Here is a 21,971-nt window from a genome sequence, read left to right as displayed (position 1 = left end):
ACTTTAAATTTACCGTTATTGCAATTTGACCTAAATTTAACAATTATTATTTATTTGTTTATGGTTAATATGGGCTAGTTAGTGAAAGGTATAATATATTGTAATAGTATTTCCATAAATTGAACAATAATTGCCTTAAGTACTACTTATGTACATGATTTCACAATATATTTATAATAATATTTGTATATGTAGATTCAGTAAAAGTACGCTCAGATGTTATTCATGCTTACAAAATATTGTACTTTATCCGTCGCAAATAATTTCTTCTTCTGTAACTTGCAAATCTTCCGTTCGATCTTCAAAGCTTCATAAAGGTTTCATAAGTTTGTCGCCGAAATTTTCATTCCCGCTGGCATACTGAGGAGTGCAGTAATGGAACAACCGTAGGGGACATCCATGGCAACCAGTAAACAAGAATATATCAAAACATTTTCGAAAAGGTTAAAAGTATTAATTTGTTTAATGGCTGCAGCTCGTTGCATTTGTGGCGAGGAGCCAAAAAAAATTCGACGATAAATTCGATGCGTATTGTTCACAAGTAAGTGAATTAAACATTTATAGAACTGAAGATACGAATCTAAAAACTTCATGGTTTTGCTACATACTTATACACTACACTCTATAGATTAAAAGTCATTCTACATTTTTCCCCTCCAGTTAATGCGCAGGCGCTCCCCACTTAGGTATATTAGAAAGAGATGCCAACTCGTCCGAAAACTATCTACTTTTTTCTAAAGTTGATACCAGTTTGGACACTTGGGACGTCCGTTTCAGACTGACGCGTAGTCTATATTGGTCTATATTTCTATGACTATGGCATGAAGCTAATAGTTACAGCTACACAACCTCCGTAACAAAGGACTTTATTTACAAATTCTAGTAGTAACTCAAGAAAGAGTAAGGGAATCTAGTTATATTCCCCTCAAATGATAGATTTTATCACCATGGATGAATTCCTTTCTACCGAAAAAAATATGCTCATACTACTACACATACGGAAAGCACCCAAATGTATTTCGATTTGCAACTATTTAAATATGTAGTAACAATTTAATGGTAGCACGTATTCCATTGTTAGAAAGTCAAAACACTTATAGCGGTTTCCGTGCACTTGTATTAATTTAAACATATTATCTTTAATGATTGATCCAATAAATATAACAAATTTGAAGTATAACAGAATAATAAGGAATATAGTTAATATTAAATAAGTTTGAATTGAAGCACAAATCTTTCTACGTTTGTTATACGCGATGCGTATATATAATATTAATATACATTTACATACACAGTACATATTAGTAGCATGTTGCAGAAATTAATTTTTCATGTAACACATGCACACACATTGATTTGTTAGTCTTAATAGAGAAGAGAACGGTAACATTTTACAATACATTAACATTGGTGAACAATAAAACGAAATTGTAAAATTATTATTTTTGTGCTTCACTCCATAGTCATATAATGGTAAAAAGAAACATGAATCCGCAGAAAATGGAAGAGAGTGTATAAGCAGCATATGTATATTTTTGGAAAATGATGCATTTCAACAAATATAAATTACTATTTTTATCCTAACAAAACCAAATAAGTCTATTACTAATAAAAATTATTTACCGCAATATTTTCTGACAATATATATTAATTATGAAAATTATATATAAAATCCATAACAAGTAATGCAATTTTATATGTTTATCATATAACAAATAACTTCAAAGTTACATCAAAATATTATATCTTTATTATTCATATAAACGGTATACAATATGTTACAAGCATATATACATATACATAAATGTATGTGAGTGTATGTATATATATATACATACATATATAATATATATGTTCGTGTAAATTATATTTTTAAAGCTAGGTACATAGATGTTTGTGCAGTAAAATTCGAAACACTTTCCCTTGATATTCTTTTTTTCAAAAACTTCCCGTATTCGGACGCTGGCCATGAAGCCTCACTATAGTTATGTACCATTAACCACACTTAGAAAATGTAGAGGTATAAATGTAGAAGCCAAAAAACAGTTAAATTTGTGAAACGAATCGAAAATATATTGTTGGTCATTGATTAATATCTATGTTCATATATCTTCAAGGCACATTTGAAATATAATCAGTTATACTAGTTTCATATTACACAGGAATTTACTAACATTAGTTGTTCCTATCATTTTACTGGAGTGACTGGAGTTAAGACTTCATTGAACATAAAAAGGTGAGAAAGAAAAGGAGAGAAAAATCAATAGAAAAATATAAAATATTAAAAACTCCTTTAGCCAAAATCACAGACGAGTCTCTTACTTTCTCAAACAGAGCACAGAATCGCATTTTCATGGTCTTAATACTAAAATAATAGTTAGTTAATATAAATATTATAAATATACATTCATATATATATATGTAGTCTTATCAAATTACATGCGTACATATATACACACGTTCTCGTAGTACACGAAACACTCATTAACAATAAAATTTACATATTCTATACTTTCTCGCAAGTTACATTGTTACGTATGTTTAGATGTACGCATGTACAACGTATAAACAGTGGTCTTGCATATCTGTATAAATATATATACATATATATATACATATATATTTATACATGTATATTTTGATTATATCCTTTTTTGATATTCAGATCGTGAAGGATATCTTTCATAATACTGCACCTATTTCTATGTACATAAAATGTTTACAGAACATAATGAAATATAGATTAAACGTATGCCGATGATAATAACAAAAATAGTAACAAGTGACTTTTCAATTATTACATGTTACCATTACTACACATCGATATGATAAAAATGCCCTGTTCATCGGCTTTGTTGTTATTACCTTTCGATCACATTTATAATATTTTGTAATTAGAAAAATTACTTTGCAAGATCCGACTCCTGCCTTTCCAACATCATATTATATAATACACATTGACTAACACTCTCTTATTGTAAGTATACTCTTTTCCTTTCGTTCATTGATAATTTTGCCTAATCAGGTCTTATGTGAAAATAATCGTCATTTGTTCTTTGTTGAAAGTAGCAAAACATTTCCCAATGAACATCAATATGCGGGCATTTCTTTTTTTTTCTTCTCTAAATTAGATAAAATGGCTATCATCTGCACTGCAGGTGTTTATTAACAAGTATAGAAACATATGACGAGATATTTTAATAATTACACGCAACGCAAAAGTGAAAACTAGAATCTTCCTTCAGTATTTAATAGTAACAACATTATTCGTTAACAAACTATACAAAAAAGAAAAGAAGAGACGAAACTGTCTATCTGACCACGTTTCTAGGATATTTATGCAACATAAAAGAAATATCTTTATATGTTGAGTTGTGAAATAAACATGTAGCAGTCAAAATAGTAATATTCATATTAACAGCAATTAACGACATAGATACTAACAATAATAACGTGGTACAGTTTCGATCGGTTGGAATTGTTATTATGTTTTTAACAGCAATCGAAAGCAATTATTTCAATAATTTTGCTAATAAAAAATTATATTAAAGAAATAAACGAATATGGTTTTAGCTTTGCATAGTGCAAACTCTTATCGCGAATAGCCGCTACACATCGAAAAATATATCTTATGTATATTAGTTTTTCGTAAGTTTTGTTCTGTTGGCGGCAACTGCTGCAAGACATGCCAGCGCTTCCAAGTCCGGCGACGCACACCATGCTATTAATATTTACATGAATAATTATATTAACACATATAATTACTTTGTAGATAATAATGTAGACATATTTTTTTATCGTAGACATGTGAATATCCATAATAGGTCAATTAATATTTAATAAAAGTTGTAAAAAATGTAACGCGTAAGCTATATTCCATTTGTTCCATTTCATACAACATATTTTCATTGTACACGATTTTATTGTATAATAAAACGAAATGCATAAAAATAAATGACCACTGTAGTACTAATTAAATATATATATACTTACATTTATTAGATTCATCTGCTTCAATTTGTGTGGAATCATTAATAGCTGCTGCATTACGCGTAATGCTCTGTTTCCGTGCTTTCCTCTTTTGACTTCCAACCAGAAGCCCTTTCTCGATATCCTCATTTTCATGTTCTGTTCGATTATTTGAACCATTCGCTTGACCATTAGCGTTGAAATTGTTTTTATACTTTTGTACGATTTTTTTCTTTTTCGTACGTTGTTGTTTCTTCTTTTCCTGAAATTCTTCTAAACTTAAAGATGGTAATGCTTCGATTTTCTTTTCTAAATTAAAATCCCTAAACAAGAAAGACATCACATAAAAGTCGGTAATGTATGCTCATCGCACGTATAATTTCATTGCATAATATCTTCAAATCAATACAACATTAAACTTACTCAGCTCGAAATCTTTTACGTGCTGTCCATGGTCCAAAATCTAATTCTCCTTCTGCACCTTCTGTTTCTGTTTCTTCTGGTTTTGAAGCTTCAATATTCCCTTCGGCACTTTAAGCAGTATTCACATTATTTTCTCATTTGTATATACATTTATTTATAATTTACATTTGTATTATATAGTTATATTTACAATTGAAAAATTTCGAATATAAAGAAAGACGTTAATTTTACCTTTCTACAAGATGTTCCAATTCACCACGAGAACTATTTCCACCTTCACTACTCAAAGAATCAGTTTTTTCACTGACATTCGATGAAATAGAATGTCTTCTTTCGTTCGTTTGTCCATCAGTGCTAGCAAAAGTATTAGTTAAGGCAATTTATAATATGAACAATGAATTAACAATTTGACTGTACACAGCAGTTTAAAGAAATATTTACCTACGATTTCCAGTTTGTCGTCTTCGTTTCGGTTGCTGCCCTGGTGCATTAATATTCTTCATTTGCTCTGCAAGGAATTTTTGATAACGTAAACCTTTGCATGTTCGTTCGCTTCTAAAATTAGTTTCTTCTGAAGGCATATTTGTAGTTATAAAATTACTTATTTCCATTTTGTCATCATCTGTGTCCTAAAATTTAATGTTAATTACAGTTATATAATGATCTCAACAAATAAAGTACCTATACCAATTATAAAACTACATGTTAAGGACAATCACTCTTACATATTGATGCTCATTGTTATTCGATTCAGACTTTCTCCTTTTCTTTGCATCAAAAAGATCAGCTTTGCATTCTTTTTTCTGATCGGGTGAAAACGACGAATCTGCATATTTTTTCTGAGGAGGTTTTGGAACTTCATTATCATTTTCAATCACAATTGCTTGCTCGTCAGTTATTTGCAGTTTCTGAGGTGTGAACAAAGAACTGAGGCCACCAATCTGGGATTCATCTGCTAATTTACCCGGCTGAATTGATTGTCCATCTTGCTTGTCAGCTTTTGAATAATCGGAAGACTCATTCTCGGACTTGACAGTTTCTATAACTTGCTCATTAGAACTTGTTTCTGTTTTTTTATTTGTAGGCCTAGTATTCAAAGTACGTAAAGGAGGTGCCGGTAATTTGTACCATTTAAAATCAGGATTTGCATTCAAGAATGCATCTTTGTACTGAAAAATAATTAAACTAGTATTACTTTACTTGAATCCAATCACCAAATGTCATGCACTCAATAAAATTGAACAAATACATTCGATTCTTATCAACAATTTAGACAACATTCGAATACCTTATAGACTTTCAAGGTTTCATTTTGTAAATGATTTACCTCCTGTGCTAAATTTGTATATGAACTTTTTTGATCTGGATGAAGGGTGGCCCACCATTCCCCAAGAACCCTTGTGACTGCTCGATTTTCTAAATGTGGGAAACCAGACCGCACTGAACCACGATGTCGTTTACAAAAAATAAGAAATGCATTCATAGGTCTTCTTGCATGGTGGGCTGGTTCTCCTAATTCCCGTGGCTCCTAATTATTCAATCCAATTTCATTAAATATATACACAAACATAAACACTTATTAATAATGATATTTGAATAAAATAATTATTTTTGTTTAAATCCAAAATATTACATAAATCAATAACCACATAGTATTACTGTATGTTTAGAATTTCCATACCATGTGTGTATATATATATATAACATTTCATGGTCAATTATTTATTTTATTACCTATAAGAATGTGACACAGTCAAATAATAGTACAGAAATAAATATATTTTTGTAATCTTTACATCACAACAATTTCAGTCATGTTATAGCACTTGTGAAGCCTCAAAATCAGATACCTTGACAGTTTCTAAGGTCACATATACTTATGTAGAAGTTCAATATATAATGATAATCCATTGAAACTTATTATTTGTATCAAATATAATTTTTAAAAATGACTTTCTTATTACTGTAGTGTCACCAACAATTACACACTTTTTTCTTAGAAATTGCACTAGAATATTTTATAAATTTTTTCCCATATTGTTGTTATAGGGCATTTATCAACTGTGACTCATATACTGCTTTCAGCAATAAATAACATATGTTTCTTTAATTATTGTTTCTTCCAATATATGGAAACAAAAGTTATGTAAATATTTTGCCGTTTTCTACGAGGTATATTTTATAAAAAAAAATAATATACAATAATTTCCTCAAAATACTTTATTGCAATGTACATGATAAAATGATATAAGTTCCTTAAAATATCTCTTGGCCTATCTGCCATTCTATTCACCTCCATGCTTAATTAAATGTTATTCAAGTAATCGCGAAATGTAAACGTGAATCAACGAATGAACACAACAAGAGATCGTTGTACATATATATGTAATACACATAATACGTGTGTACATAAGGAGAAAATAAAAGAAAAATATTAGTTTCGGTCGAGAACAGCCTTTTTGTTAGACATCGTTATCATTTTCATGTTTTCACCTTTCTGATAAGTAAACTTCATTGTGAAATATGGCGTGTAGTAAAAGCATTAATTTGTATTCCGTGCATTATTATGAAATCGAATGTAAATTGCAGCATCATCTATAAATCGTTGGAAGAATGGTATTTAACAGCGCTACGTGACGTCCATGAAAATGCACGAACGATTTTTCCAAAAAAAGACCGTTCCGCGATAAATCCGTGGAAAATCGTGTCTATTTATGGTGTAACGAGGAGAACGATTTACAAATGCTCGATTTGGTAAAAATTCAATCTCGGGAGAATGTTGCATTTCCCCCGTATTCTCGAAATATCTTTCGCTTCGATCGACAGCGACGCGATAGTAGGTAATTAAAAATTTGTTAAAGAATGACCAGTCCGATCTTGACGAAGAAAAAAATAAAAATTTTACAGATATAATGTCGTCATAGCAGGCATATGTTAATTTTCGTATTGTGTCTAATTACCTCGAGCGCACAAAGTCCAGATTATGTCAACTAATCATCTTATTATTTTATTTTTTTTTTTCTATAAATTCCGAATTATCTCGCGAGGAAATCGTCGATCTAGAATATTGACGAAGAAAATAATGGAGGAAGCATTATCAAAATTGTCAGGGTACGTCGCCTGTCATACGTAGCAACTTTCGTTAACGTTACTGTACGTTGACTGACAAAGTCGCGCGATCGCTGTCAGATTTTGTACGAACTTCTAATAATTTTGACAAAAATGATGGAACATTTTCTGCGAACTGATCGTCGAGGAGAACCGTGCGTTACGTATGTTTTGCATGATTTCATGACACCTTTCCGATCGCCTACTGACAGCTGCTCGTACGAATGTAAATACTGCACACAGCAATCTATATGTCTTTCTATGCATCGATGATCTGGCAAATATTTGAATGAAGTGGAACGTATCGTTGAAGAATTCCTGTCCGCGTAAGACTCGAGTTGTTTTTCGTACACTCTATTCCACGATCCCCCGCGCTGTCAAATATTTATCAACTCAGAACCAACGTTCGGCAATCGTTGTTTCTTTTAGTATGACTGTCCCCAAGACGTCGTACAGATCCCGTTCTTTCATTCGAAATCGTCGCAAACAAATTTCGCGTTCGACCGTTCCGACCGAAAAAATTGCCTCCGGACGATATTACGGATCGGACGGATCATTGGAACGTACCGTAATGTCATTCGGAATTCGAGAAAAATACAATGTATTTCTCCCTACTCACCTTGCGTTGTTGCTCGTTGGCAGCCATTTCTGATTTCACTTGACAATTCACTCAGCGGCTCCTCTACGTTTCGCTTTCTTTCTCTGGCTCTTTTCCGTGCACAAATTAACCTCTCCTTCTTACGTACTATTTCTATCTTTCTCTCGACCCGACGCGTTCATCCACGGTTGTTTCGTGCAGCCCACGTGAAAGAAAATTCTCGTGTAAACCCCTCGCGATCTTTTCATTCGTTCTCGTTTGATGGTCAATTTTGAAGGACCTGCGGGATACGTCGCTCTGAAATCGCTCGAGCAATGCTATTCTGACAATTTTCCGTTTGCAACTAAACGTTTCCCGTGCAAACGTCACGGATCTACAAACGTCACTATCATACCAGTCACGCGACTGTTTTCACTGTGAGAAAATTAACTTATGACAACCGACGAATCATATGCTTCTTCATCAATCTTGTATTAATTTTAGATCTGTTCCACGGGCATTGAATTCTTTATTCATCTTACATGAATTCACATATGTATTGGAAACAGTAATGCGTTAATGTCGTATGAATTTTCATCATTGTATGCGAGAACTGTTTAAAAAAGTGCAATGTTCGCGCGTGCAATAGCATTACAGTGTCAGCAATCTTAGTGTACAAAAATTACTGAAATAAATTGTGTATTCGCCCCAAATATTCTGTAAATGTAGTGGGGTAGAAGCCACTTCATGTATTTAGAATAAAATAAGTGTAGCAAGCAAGCTGTAGCAAATTTTTTTGAGGTTTTTGTTTTGTGTCGTTTATTCAGTTATGCCTATCGTAAATATATAAAATTCGGAGTCTAGTAATAAAAATATTGGAAATGCAGTCATCAATGACATGTAAAGGCTGCTTACCATAAAGTAACGACAAGAATAGGAATATAGGTTAGTTGAACTTAACCTATCGATTTTTATTTACTATAAAGTACCCTGAAGCGTTCTAACAATTGAAGAAATGTAGTATATGCAATGTAAAAAAACAATAACATTATGATAATTTATTACAACTATCCATTACTTCACCGCCAAAAATGTGGAAGTTAAGGTTGTACTGCAGAACACTTATGAACTGTTTTGTATTTGCTAAGTAATTTTTATTTATTTTATTTACTTCAGCGGCTTACATATTTAAAGAAGTGTAACTAATTCAAACACCATGGAGAAGTCTCAGAAAATGCCAAAAGTTGCTAAGGTATTTAATCTTTCCTTTTCAAATGTATATTCATATATTTCAACATAGTAAAATGATTTTGTAACATGGAATTATTAAAATTGTTGCAGGTTAAGAATAAAGCGCCTGCTGAAATTCAAATAACAGCAGAACAGCTTTTGCGGGAGGCTAAAGAAAGAGATCTTGAGATTTTACCTCCGGTAACTATTATTGTTGATCTTTAATATTTTATGAAGAAGTAAAATACTAAAAGAATAATTTATAATGAATCTATTAATATGTTTCTCTAGCCACCAAAACAAAAAATTTCTGATCCTCATGAATTAGCTGATTATCAACATCGTAAGCGCAAAGCTTTTGAAGACAATATCCGCAAGAATCGTATGGTAATCTCAAATTGGATAAAGTATGCTCAGTGGGAAGAAAGTCAGAAGCAGATACAAAGGGCACGGTATGATATATACAGTTCATTGTTACTTTTGAATAGAAATTGCTGACGTAGATTATTTGAAAACTGTGTATTTAACTTTTAGCTCTATCTATGAGCGAGCATTAGATGTAGATCACAGAAACATTACATTATGGCTGAAGTACACAGAGATGGAAATGCGAAATCGTCAAGTAAACCATGCCAGAAATTTATGGGACCGTGCAGTTACTATATTGCCTAGAGCAAATCAATTCTGGTATAAATATACTTATATGGAAGAAATGTTAGAAAATATTGCCGGTAAAGTTGCAGTTTCATCGATCGTTTGATGTTTTGTGTAAGAAGTTATTAACATGTAGATGTATTTAGGTGCACGTCAAGTATTCGAAAGGTGGATGGAATGGGAACCTGATGAACAGGCTTGGCAAACGTACATTAAGTTCGAATTGAGGTACAAAGAAATACAAAGAGCCAGACAAATTTATGAGACATTTGTGATGGTTCACCCCGATGTTAAACATTGGATAAAGTATGCACGGTTTGAGGAATCGCACGGATTCATAAATGGAGCTCGTAGTGTTTATGAGAGAGCTATTAACTTCTACGGTGATGAAAGTTTGGATGAAAAGTTGTTTATTGCATTTGCGAAATTTGAAGAAGGACAAAGAGAGGTAAATCGATATTAATACTAGATTTATGAACATTTCTTATATACCTATCTCTACGAACACGCGTCAACGAAACCGCACATTTTCTTTAAAAAAACAATTTATTGTATTTAATACTAAATTTATGATCGCGTCAAATTGACGCGTGCCCGTAGAAATGGGTATACTACATAGAGAATTTCGAGATTAGAAGGTATTCGAAATGCGTCAAAATGACACGTCCCGTAAACCTAGTGTTAAGTAATTCCATTTCAAGGTAAAATATTCTAAACATGTTTTCTTGTAGCATGATCGAGCCAGAGTAATTTACAAATATGCATTGGATCATATTCCAAAAGAGAAGACACAAGAAATTTATAAAGCATATACCATACATGAAAAGAAATATGGAGATCGCTCAGGTACTACGTTTTATTATGATAATAAACTGTTGTAACTAATTTTCTATATATTGCATTCTTTTCTGTTATAGGTATTGAGGATGTAATTGTCAGCAAAAGGAAGTATCAATATGAGCAAGAAGTAAACGAAAATCCTTCGAATTATGATGCTTGGTTTGACTACTTGAGATTAGTGGAGTCTGAAGGAAATGTAGATATTATCAGAGAAACTTACGAACGGGCTATAGCTAATGTACCTCCGACCAAAGTAAGAGATGACACATTTTATGTAATTTTATATTTCACATTGAAATGGCTAATATAAGTTTACCATACTTCCATGTTACAGGAAAAACAGTTTTGGAGAAGATACATTTATCTTTGGATAAACTATGCTCTTTTTGAAGAACTCGATACTGAAGATATAGAAAGATGTCGACAGGTCTACAGGTAATTAATACTTTTTTTCAAAAACTGTAACAGCGATTTATAAATCAATATTTTTTCAGGGCATGTTTAGAGTTAATACCTCATAAACATTTCACTTTTTCAAAAATTTGGCTGCTCTATGCGTATTTCGAGATAAGACAAAAAAATTTAACAGCGGCTAGAAAAACGTTGGTATGTATTTAACTTTTAAAACTTGACAGAATATATACTTCTGCATTTTGTACAATTCACCTGCAATTTTAAAACATTTATTTATTTTATTTGAAACTGTTTTAGGGTATGGCATTAGGTATTTCTTCTAGAGACAAATTATACCGTGGATACATCGACTTAGAAATACAATTGAGAGAATTCGATAGATGTAGAATTTTATACCAAAAGTTTCTCGAATTTGGTCCAGAGAATTGCACTACATGGATGAAAGTATGCGAAACAAAGTTTTACTAATCACTTGTCTTAATTTTTTTTTTAATTATCGAGTACTTATTGAAATTTGTTTCAAACAGTTTGCAGAGTTGGAAACACTTTTAGGTGATGTAGAGCGTGCTAGAGCTATTTACGAATTAGCTATATCGCAGCCTAGGTAAAATGTTTAAAAGTAACTATAGTGAACAGTATTTAATTTGTAGTTTTTATTAAAATTGTACATTCCTATTTTTAATGTGTAGATTGGACATGCCGGAACTTCTATGGAAGTCCTATATTGATTTTGAAATAGCGCAGGATGAAACAGAAAATGCAAGACAATTATTTGAAAGATTGATAGAACGTACGCTTCACGTGAAGGTAAGTTTGACAATGGCACTGAAACATGAATTATGTAATCGTAATATTTTTCTTTTTTTTTACACTATCATTGAATACGACATATTATTCAGGTCTGGATCGCGTATGCCAAATTTGAATTATATCAAGTGGTGATAAAGAAAGCAGAGCGCTGCTTTTAGAAGCATGGAGAGATTTTGAAAATGAAAAAGGAGATGACGAAACTCGCACTAAAATTATGGAGAAAATGCCTCGAAGAATTAAACGTAGAAGACGCATCGTGGGAGAAGATGGGGTAAATAAAGCTACTGTTCTTGTTTCTGTATTCTTCCAAGGAAACAGTAAGACATTGTTCTTTCATTTTTAGAGTGACGATGGTTGGGAAGAAGTGTTCGACTTTGTTTTCCCCGAAGACGAGTCCCAGAGGCCCAATCTTAAATTCTTGGCGTCTGCAAAAGCCTGGATGAAACAAAAAGAACTTAACGACAAAACTGAAACTAATCCAGGCATGAATACTTCTCAATCGGAATCTAACAGTTAGAGTGTAACTGTATCTTTCAATGTAAAGGTTTCCTATTGCTTCTGTATATATAAGTTAATATTCTATTTTTACACATGTGAATAAATGAACACGTTTTTTGAACTTTAAAAAAAATGTATATTTAGAAAATTCCATAGTATAACCAGCATTTATGATACCACATTCGTTTTGTTAGACATAATATTTGTACTTGGAACTTTTACGTATCAATAATGAAACGAATCGCGGTGTAATAAACGATAAACAACTACATAATTAAAATATGGAAGTTAACGATATTTAATAACTCTGTTATTACATGTTTTCAATGCTCTCGCTGAATGCTGATGTACACTTTTATAGTCTACTATGAAAATGTAAATTTAAACTGCAAATTCTATTCATCGAACTTTCCGTCGATCACTGCCAAGCACAGTGTATGTATAAGTGAAAAGTATTTTTTTTGGCAGTCAGCGTTTTACGCGTTTGTAACCACAAAGGGCAAATTTCTTAAAATAACTGAATATCAACAACAAACGAATTAGTTTCTTTTTACAACTGTATAAGGTACTAAAAAAATAATCAAATAAAGAATGTACAAAAAAAATAAATATTTCTGATTGCAACAATTTAAAATGTTGTTTGTGAAAAGAAGAATAAATGAAAATGTTGTATTATAAAAAAAAAGTGTATTATTTCTTTAAACAATACTTTTTTGTACTTGTTAGAATACAGTAAACCGGAATATCATTTGATAGTTATCCATTCTTTTAATTTACCTGTTGCTTGTCATACTTATTTATTTGTCTTTGTAGAATATTTCTTTTTTCATCACTTTCAAAACCAGAATCTAGATCATCGCTTAAACACTTTTTTAATGTATAGCTTTTAGAATCTTGTCGCGAATTGGTTTGCTCGACTAACAATTTCCTAATGCATTCTAGTAACTGTTCAAAGAAGTTTGGATAACCAACGTATCCCGGAAATACGTTTACATCTATAATCGCATATTTTCCAGTATGATTTTCGATAACAACATCAACACCAAATAAACGTAGTCCGAAAAGTTCTGTGATGTTTTTGACAATCTTCTCTAATGTTTCATGTTCCGGTTTTACTGTTAATGGAATGTCTGCTTCCGATAAGATGGACCATTTCGATTCAGAACCACTCTTAAATATATTCATCGAGTTGAAAAATATTGTGTTTAACGAAGTACAGTCTTCTTCATAAAAATTCTTGAAACTTGGTCTCTCCTCTACATGAAAATGTTCGCCAACTACATATATTTTGTAAACAATTGCATTATGATTGATAAACTCTTGTGCCACGCAAGGTGGCTGACAATCACTCAAGCCCTGTTCATTGAAAATTATCATCATCTGAAAATTGAAAGTAAAATTACATGTATTTGTATACAAATACACTTCCCCAGATAGAATAAAATCCTTACTTTATGCGCGTCACTGAAACCCTGAGCAAGAACTGGTTTGCAGAGTAATGGGAACTTAATATTTGCCCTGTTTAACAGAGATATATTCTCAACAGTACTTTTACTCGTAATTTCTACAAATTTTGGAGTAAATACATCTAAAAATTAAGGCTCAGAATTAGTTGCTACGATTCACACCTATATTGTAAAATTATATGAAGTGACGTAATTTTTTAATTACCATTAAGTTGTACATGTTCTTTTATGAGTTCATAGTATTTATAACGATCTATTAAAATCTTAATATTGTCCAAAGGGTCAATAACTATTATTTCAGGATGCTGGCAGAAGTACTCTTCTATTTTTGAAATAACTGTTTTGGCCTGTTACAGAAATAAATTATTAGAAGAGCTCGAATTACAACGAAACTAAAGAATTTTATCATACATTTTGATCACCATGTTCTGCATGCGCTAGATTATGCGTCAGTTTATGTATAAAAACATGAAATGGTCCCTGAGATTCAAGATCAGTGTTTACATCAATCTGAAACCAAAGAATTCCTTTTAGGATACGTTATTAGGAAAAAGAACAAAATAGAAGTATGTATACATAACCTTGGACTACCACGATAGTTTGTATGCCATAATTATTCGATAATAATAAGAAAACCGTAGTAAATCTACTTACCATCTTTAACTGAAAACCTTCGGATTCACAGAGATTATAAAAATCATTCCAATTGAACTTCTGTCGTTTCTTTTCGGATATCCAATAACCGATGACATGCTTGTCGCACATTTTATTTTCTATTTACTGTTTCCTCACGCCGAATAAAATGCTTATCCATTAAAACGTATACAATACATTATTTTACCAGTCGCGTTATATGAACGGTACTTTATTAATCGTGTTGTCTACAAGAGTCCTATGTATTGAATAATTTCATATTTTCGCCGAAACATGAGGTTATGTTTGTGACATTTCAAAAAAATCCATCTGTCACCGCGCTATTACGCTCTGTGAATCATTAAGCTTTTAGCGCCCAGTTTTTACAACGTATATTCATTCTTCTATATTTAAATGGAACGCACAGACATCACACACGTGATTTTCGTGGATGTAACGCGATAAACGATCATAGGTTAGCGAGATAACAGTGTCGGTCACATGTTATACATGACTTTATTACGATATTCTTGTTTAATTACACACGGGTTCGTGGCAATCTAGTGTATTACATAATCCATTGAAATTAGATTTTTATTTACAATGATCCGGTGTTGCTGTTAAGCATTTCTTTTTCTATTCATCTGGAAGCACGAATACATGTTACAGACTACGTCACCGACGTTGCATTTTTGGTTGCAATATTACGACGTATTCCATATTGGCGTATCCTAGATAGCGGGTTTTTCATCAAATCAGCAACTCTAAATTTCCCCCATACTTTGTACTAACGACTGGAAATATAAAAAGTGCAATTAACATATATAATTGGTACGAATACATTATGCGCTTATAAAATACAGGAATGTTAAAAATAGTAGCTTGGTAAAGTTTAAGGGGCTGTACTTATGTACATATCTGTGTAGAAAAGTGGAGAATATATCATTTTCTTTTTATTTCCATACCTATATTCGAAAAGTTTCAAGCTTCAACAATATATCATGAAAATTTTAAGCTCGATAAATCACAAAATAACCTTAGTTCCACAGTTTAGAAGTGGATGAAGGTGAAGTGTTCGAACTACAATACAAAATTTCAAACGTGCCTTTCCCAACGTACAATTTTCCAAGATGGCGGACATTACATTTTGCGAAATAATTGATAGATTTATGTACTTGAAATCCGCGAAGGATACATTCAGTATCATTATAGGGTCTCTGGTGATCACGCTTGTTCAAATTTCAATTCTAATATTTCAATTATTTACAAGATTTAATCTTCAATTATTACAATTTTTCAACGAATACCTAAACGTTTTCATAAAAATCCCATGTTTATTTGAATGGTCGCCATTTCGTTGGAAAAAGCAATATTACAATTTCGGCAAGATGTAAAAAAATGATGATTCTCCTGACTTTTATACAGTTGCACGCAACTCACAACTCCAGAGAGTCTGCAGTTTATTAATTATACATATTTTGGTAGTAATATTACATTAATTTCTAGATAGCACAAGACGCCTTGAAGACGCCCATTTTACGGCTATTTTAGGTCTAAGGCGCCTTTAAGCTGTCTTCAAGGCGTCATTGGGCGTCATGTGCTATCTGGATTAGAGATCGTGATAAATAAATGATAATAATAATCACATCGTTGGAACAGTTATACTCACTTTCGACGACTCGTTCCAGGAAGCCAGCATCTCTTTCGTAATGAAAACTGTAATGCTACTGTCGCATTCCTCTGTGCCGAGCACTTTAACTTCACCGAGAGAGTAGGAACTGGAGCTTGGCACGCAGAGTTCACCCTCGGAACGGGATGTATTCGATGATGTTTCTGTCTGCAAAAATTACGAAAATGCGAAGCAATATAAAGAATTTTTCACGCGAAACTGATTGGGGTAGATTCAGAAGAGACGTCACGATCATTATAAGACAATGATCGAAATGCAATATTAAAATACAATTATAATATTAAACTATAAATATAATATTGCGTAAAGTGTTGGGAAAATTATTTTCCTACCACCAAGAAAACTGACTGGATCAAATGCCAAAAATGGTTCCACAAACCCTGCACAATGTATGCCCTACGATGCAACAACTGCGGGAGAGAAAATATGAGAGAAAAAAAATATAAGAAAGAGAAGTTTGTGTATGTGAGATCTCATCTCGTGGATATGGCATCTCTCTTACACGATATGGGAGAGACGCCACTGTAGCAATCTTTCGTTTTTTAAAATTTTGATTAATTTTACATGAGAAAAGTTTAAAATTGTTTGTATTATTTTTTCGTAGTACACGAGTGTATTATTGCAATAATAATAATATCGTATCAATTAGTACAAAACCAAAAAAGTTACAAACTCCTCTTGATTATCGTCTGGCTTGTTCTACACGATTATTGTCCAAGCTTATACTTTATTGCCCCTTTGCTTTTGTTGCCCAGGCTCGGTCTTCGGGCAAAAAACGAATTTATGAGGGTTTGAAGCATTTCTCCCTATAAGATGATTGTTCCAGAGTGGACCCGAGTTCGGAATAATAATCGAGAGGTGTCTGTATTGGCCCACAACCGAAAAGGGAGGCGTCTCTCCTGAATTTACCCTATGTTTCAACAAAACGGTCGTCGAAGCTATTCCCGTATTTCTTATTTCGTATAACATTTTGTCTTTTTCAAGACGTTCGATTGTTCGACTAATGTTTTGGTAACATTAATTTCATAGAAATTCTGCATCGATAATCGCGGTGAAAAATATTCGACTAGCAGCACTTGATCGCTTACTTTGTTCGATTCTGTCGCTGGTACACTTCTGGATGATCTGCAATAAAACGAACTTACATGTAGTAAACGTATCAATAATTAAAGGCAAACGAAAATTGTCGATTTCAATTAAAATTTATATAGGGTAAACGCACGAATAAATGAACACTTAAGAGATTTTCTAACTATTATAGTTGAATCTTATATGATAATAATATTAATAAACATTCGACACATGAAAATTACATTTTTTAATATTTGTAGTCCTTTGTGACGTATAAATCTATATCAATTTGAAAAATTGGAAAAGGTGTAATTTATTTCTAATAATAATAACATTTATAACCAATGCAACGACGCGAAAATTGTTTGAATATGAAACAAGGAATTGAAAACGATTAATATTTAATCATTCACTTGTTTTAATAGGTTAATTTACTCGTTTCTATATATAATTTTCATTCCATGGTGCACGTTCATTTACTGGTGCATCCACCCTGTAAACTGTATAACATTTTCGTACCGAAAATTTTGTTCGATCGCACTCGAACGATTCGTGTCGAGCGTGGATCGCAAAAGTTGTTCGCGTATATCGTCGTACAGGTCCGACAGAAATTTTTCTTTCGCGAACGTGCCACAATACGCGCCTCTACGGCCTGTGACTCCGTTCGAGATACCATCGATCGTGTTATTCGTTTCGGGAACTCGTTCATTCGTGTCGGTTCCGCGAAACGGTTCCGCCATCTTTGATTCTTTCGGCAGGTGTCTCGGAGAGGACTGAATGGACACGCAATCGTGCAAGGAATCGCAAGATGAATTTCTTCCGACGTTATCATTAAATTCCACGGGGACATTATTCTGGTCCAAATCTGATCCAACAGATTTCTTGTTTTTCGCTTCTGACGTTAATTTACACGGAACCAAAACATTCAAGGCCTCTTTTCGCTGCGTACTTCCGGTGTCTTCATTCTTCCCCGATGATTTATCCACAGCACCAACATTCTCATCTGTATTTACCGACACGCTGTTCCGCTGATCATTGCCACTTTTATCTTCGTCCTCCATTTTCTCATTAACAATGCTTAAAACTTTTCTCGTGGTCGCAACATCGTTTCCTTTTCGTTTCGAACATTCCAAATTTTCTCCACTATTATCAATATCTCTGTTCAAGTCACTGTTACCACTCCCATAAGAGATATCATTCAACGATTCGACGTCGGAATGAATTTTACTGACCTCGTCGATCGTTAAATTTTCATGGTTCGAGCGTGACGCGGTTCGTTTGGTGCAGGACGATTCGCTTTGGACATCGTCCACGGGATCGATCTTGGGATTCTTGTTACCGTCCGTTTCGCCGTTCGTTTCGATCGCTTTGCCATTATTCCGAAATGTATCAGCTCGCAACACTGATCTCGACTGTTGTTTCTCTTCATTGTCCGTCACTCGAGCGGTCTCGATCGCGTCAACATTCGATGCGACATTGTTCACCGATCCGTTCTCCGTGATCAATAATTCCAAATTCTGTGGCGAATTGCCGTTTCGTATGTTCCCCAATAAGCCTTTCAGCAATAAAGGCACGATCCGATCGACGCCAAGAGCATTCTTGATCCCGTCCTCTATCGCCCTGGTCTCCTCTTTGAGGACACGGTGAATCAAACGCTCAGTAATCCTCGTTCTGTCCATCGATCCCTCCTTTACAACATCGAGAAACGGAACGTCACGGAACGCTGTACAGTCGAAATTGTCCATTTGCGTCCCATCGTCCTGTATGGATGCCATATTGGTTCTTCGATCCGCAGATAATTCGGGAAAATTGTCCAGCGAAATTTTCGAAATTGCCTCCGTATTATTTTCCGTGCTCGAGGGATTCATCGAGGAGGCCAAGCTCGAGCTGTCGTCCGTTGCGCGGAAACGGTTCGAATCTTCGATCTCTGTCGATAACATTCTCGAATTACCGACCGAGAATCGTTTCGCAACAGTGGAATCAGTTTGTAACGGAGCTCTACGGGGATTCTTCGAGAGGGCAGACATTTTTCTCGATTGGTTATCCGCCTTGTTACATCGAGCCTTTTTCAACGATGTCGGTTCGGTGATTTTTGGCTGAGGCTTACGACACTTGTGTTCTTTATTCGATTGTTTATTCCTCGTGGGTTGTCGATCCTTCGTCGAGTTCATTAATTCGACTTTTTGTTTGTCGTGCAAATATTTCAAGGAATCTGGCTTCGTTATTCCCGGTTCTCGACGATTCAACGCCGCCATCTTGAACGACTCGCTGCTCTCCGTGGTCACGTGGTTCGTTAAGAATTCCTCGAGTTCCGGCCGCAACAGGTATTTCTCGATCGTTCGCGTCGTTCGTGACGCATCGTCAATCGCTTTATTATAAGCCAGCAAAACGTTGTCCAATCGATCGATGGAAGGACAATAGAGATCGTCCAGATCCCCTGAATCATCTGAACATGCCGCGGATGAATCAACGCTCGAGGAAACAAGATGGCCGCCATTCTCCGCCGCGCTTTCATTTTCACTGCAATACTTGCGAAGCAGATCGGCGAACTGTTCGTCGACGATCTTGCAATGTTCGTCCTCGCGTTTCTCGTTTTTTATATGTTTATTTTTCCTCTGTATCGTTCCGTTCGGTTCACAGAACGACGAACAATCACGGAACAGATCGAGCCTCCTCGAAGTCGACGGACCAACGAATCGACGAAGATTCTCTTTCGAATCTTGTTCATTCTCCGACTCGATGAATATTTCTACAGTTTCTTTGACAATTTCCTGACATTCTCCCTCATTTTTCGATTCGACAGTCGACCTCTGGTCCCGTACGTCCCCCTCGATCCTCTCCAAAATCTCCTCTTTGAACCGTACCTGTTTTTGGTCGCTTTTACCCAAAGCCCCTTGACCTGTGACTTGACCCTGACTGACTTGATCGTCTGTATTCCGTGGGACAAGATCGATTTCCACCTGTATCTCCCGATCTTCTAGCTTCTGCTCGTCAGTACCGACTGCGACATCCTGTAGACCCGTGGATTTCAAGATTTCCACGTTCTCATCCGCTATCTTCACACTGTCACCACATTTTTCGTTGTTTTCTACTTTAGAAACCTTAGAAGCCTCCGCCGATTTCACTTTCGACACCGAGCTCAGCGTCGAACTAACACTACCATCCGTCTCATTGGACGTTCTCTTCTCCTTTTGCTTCACAGGCGTCGATCTTCTCCTCCCTTTGGGAACCTCATTCTTTCCAGGGATTCTCACGAATTTTTTCCGAACCGAGGGCCGATCCTCGATCCACGGATCACGGGAGACTATGTACGTTCCAACGTTTACGTTCTCCTGGACGAATGATGGATCAGGCGATATGCGAATGTTTTCTAGGTTTTGGGAGGTCAGTTCCCCTTTGATGCTGACCGGTGGACAGTTTTGAACGGAGAACGTTGTCATCCTCGTATTCCTCTCGAGCTCGCGACAGGGCATCCCGTTTGGTTCCTTGGATCCTTTCTCTTTGCCCAGGGGAATCACGCTAGAGATTCCTGGATCCTGGATCACGGTTCGACCGTAATGGGAGAATTCCTTGTGGCGTTCCACGGAGGTCTTGAATCTTGACGCGGAAAAATCGGTGCTCCTCTTCAGCTTCACCTGAATGCCTCTTTCGTGGGCGATCGTCTGGCTATTGGGATCCGGCTGGTTGATCCAACCGTTCACCTCTTGAAATTTATCGGCGACACGCTCGCGGATGTACAACAATTGATCGTTCTCGTCGTCCAAGGATATCTCCTCCGGGTACCTATACAGGATGTGGTATTATTATTATTTATTATTGATTTATCCTGACAGATATGGAAATGTGGGTTTGGTTTGTGAAATGAGAACTTTCGTTCATCCATCTATACCTTTGTCTCGTCGAACCTTACATTTGAATTATACGTACACTAATATACAGATTGTCTGAAAATGATAGGACAAAGCGCAACATACACATTGTTCGTGTAAATACAAATCGAAAAGTCCTTTACCGTTTTGTAATCTAAAGCTCCATTTCCGAGATATTAACAATCGAATGAACTCCTATCAGCTGAGCGGTCGGCTACACGTGCGCGCAGGAACAGTCAAGAAGCAGAGGCCAGTCAGCTGGGTCGCGCGCACGTTTGACCGACCGCTCAGCTGATTCGAGTTCGTGCGACTGCTGATTTCTCGAAAACGGAGCTTCAGATTACAAAACGGTAAAGGACTCTTTGATTTGTAGTTGCACGAGGAATATACATGTTGCGGTTTGTCCCATCATTTTGGGACATCCTGTATGTACAGGGTGGTTCACCTAACGCGATCACCTCTAATTACTCGTAAATTATTGGTCGTGTGAAAAAATATTTTAAACAAAAGTTGCATGGTATAAAGAAGTACATATAATGCAATAATGTTTTTTATTGTGTTACATTTTTATCAAGATATAATGATCACGTTCGGTTTACTTTTAATTGCATGCCCAGTATTTCTTCCTGAATTTCGATAAAGTATCAAATACTTCATAAAAAAGTATTATATCGTATAAGATCTAAAGTGAACAGTTTTTGAGATATCAGTAAATTTGT

General features: G+C 34.7%; 3 protein-coding genes across 6 annotated transcripts; 1 reads left to right on the top strand and 2 right to left on the bottom strand.

Annotated features, from left to right (window-relative positions):
• Positions 1-3,545: 3,545 nt before the first annotated feature.
• On the bottom strand, positions 3,546-8,180 carry LOC107189414. Of its 4 annotated transcripts, none has more exons than XM_015577941.1 (8): positions 8,120-8,180; positions 5,720-5,920; positions 5,118-5,561; positions 4,834-5,021; positions 4,624-4,746; positions 4,393-4,500; positions 3,994-4,292; positions 3,546-3,721 (listed from the first exon to the last, which is right to left on the bottom strand). In XM_015577941.1, the coding sequence occupies exons 1-8, from the start codon at positions 8,144-8,146 to the stop codon at positions 3,639-3,641; spliced, it is 1,473 nt and encodes a 490-aa protein (XP_015433427.1). In that variant the 5' UTR covers positions 8,147-8,180; the 3' UTR covers positions 3,546-3,638. The 4 variants fall into 4 exon arrangements, with proteins under 4 accessions (XP_015433427.1, XP_015433428.1, XP_015433430.1 ...); XM_015577942.1 differs by lacking the exon at positions 8,120-8,180 and adding an exon at positions 6,686-6,742; XM_015577944.1 differs by lacking the exon at positions 8,120-8,180 and adding an exon at positions 6,243-6,280.
• Positions 8,181-8,831: 651 nt separating this feature from the next.
• LOC107189397 (protein crooked neck) lies at positions 8,832-12,183 on the top strand. The gene is made up of 14 exons (XM_015577922.1): positions 8,832-9,022; positions 9,254-9,329; positions 9,419-9,508; positions 9,599-9,759; positions 9,842-10,038; positions 10,108-10,409; positions 10,693-10,807; positions 10,879-11,054; positions 11,136-11,236; positions 11,296-11,407; positions 11,513-11,659; positions 11,743-11,819; positions 11,905-12,022; positions 12,115-12,183. The coding sequence occupies exons 2-14, from the start codon at positions 9,294-9,296 to the stop codon at positions 12,181-12,183; spliced, it is 1,701 nt and encodes a 566-aa protein (XP_015433408.1). The 5' UTR covers positions 8,832-9,022; positions 9,254-9,293.
• Positions 12,184-13,316: 1,133 nt separating this feature from the next.
• Positions 13,317-15,066, bottom strand: LOC107189420 (inositol-tetrakisphosphate 1-kinase-like). Its single transcript, XM_015577949.1, is given in 6 exon segments — positions 13,317-13,351; positions 13,354-13,903; positions 13,975-14,111; positions 14,195-14,336; positions 14,401-14,499; positions 14,644-15,066. Coding segments are annotated over 6 exon segments (1,074 nt in total). The 5' UTR covers positions 14,755-15,066.
• Positions 15,067-21,971: the final 6,905 nt, after the last annotated feature.

This window comes from Dufourea novaeangliae, unplaced genomic scaffold (assembly GCF_001272555.1).
Source record: "Dufourea novaeangliae isolate 0120121106 unplaced genomic scaffold, ASM127255v1 scaffold147, whole genome shotgun sequence".
Lineage (NCBI taxonomy): Eukaryota > Metazoa > Arthropoda > Insecta > Hymenoptera > Halictidae > Dufourea > Dufourea novaeangliae.
This window is presented reverse-complemented; position numbering and strand designations above follow the sequence as displayed.

Coding starts and splice junctions, on each gene's coding strand:
- LOC107189414 (XM_015577941.1), bottom strand. CDS start 8,146: ATGGCTGCCAACGAGCAACAACGCAAG. Junction 4,747..4,833: donor CGACAAACTGGAAATCGTAG/GTAAATATTTCT, acceptor TACTTTTGCTAG/CACTGATGGACAAACGAACG. Junction 4,501..4,623: donor TTGGAACATCTTGTAGAAAG/GTAAAATTAACG, acceptor TACTGCTTAAAG/TGCCGAAGGGAATATTGAAG.
- LOC107189397 (XM_015577922.1), top strand. CDS start 9,294: ATGGAGAAGTCTCAGAAAATGCCAAAAGTTGCTAAG. Junction 10,039..10,107: donor AATGTTAGAAAATATTGCCG/GTAAAGTTGCAG, acceptor AGATGTATTTAG/GTGCACGTCAAGTATTCGAA. Junction 12,023..12,114: donor AACGTACGCTTCACGTGAAG/GTAAGTTTGACA, acceptor CATATTATTCAG/GTCTGGATCGCGTATGCCAA.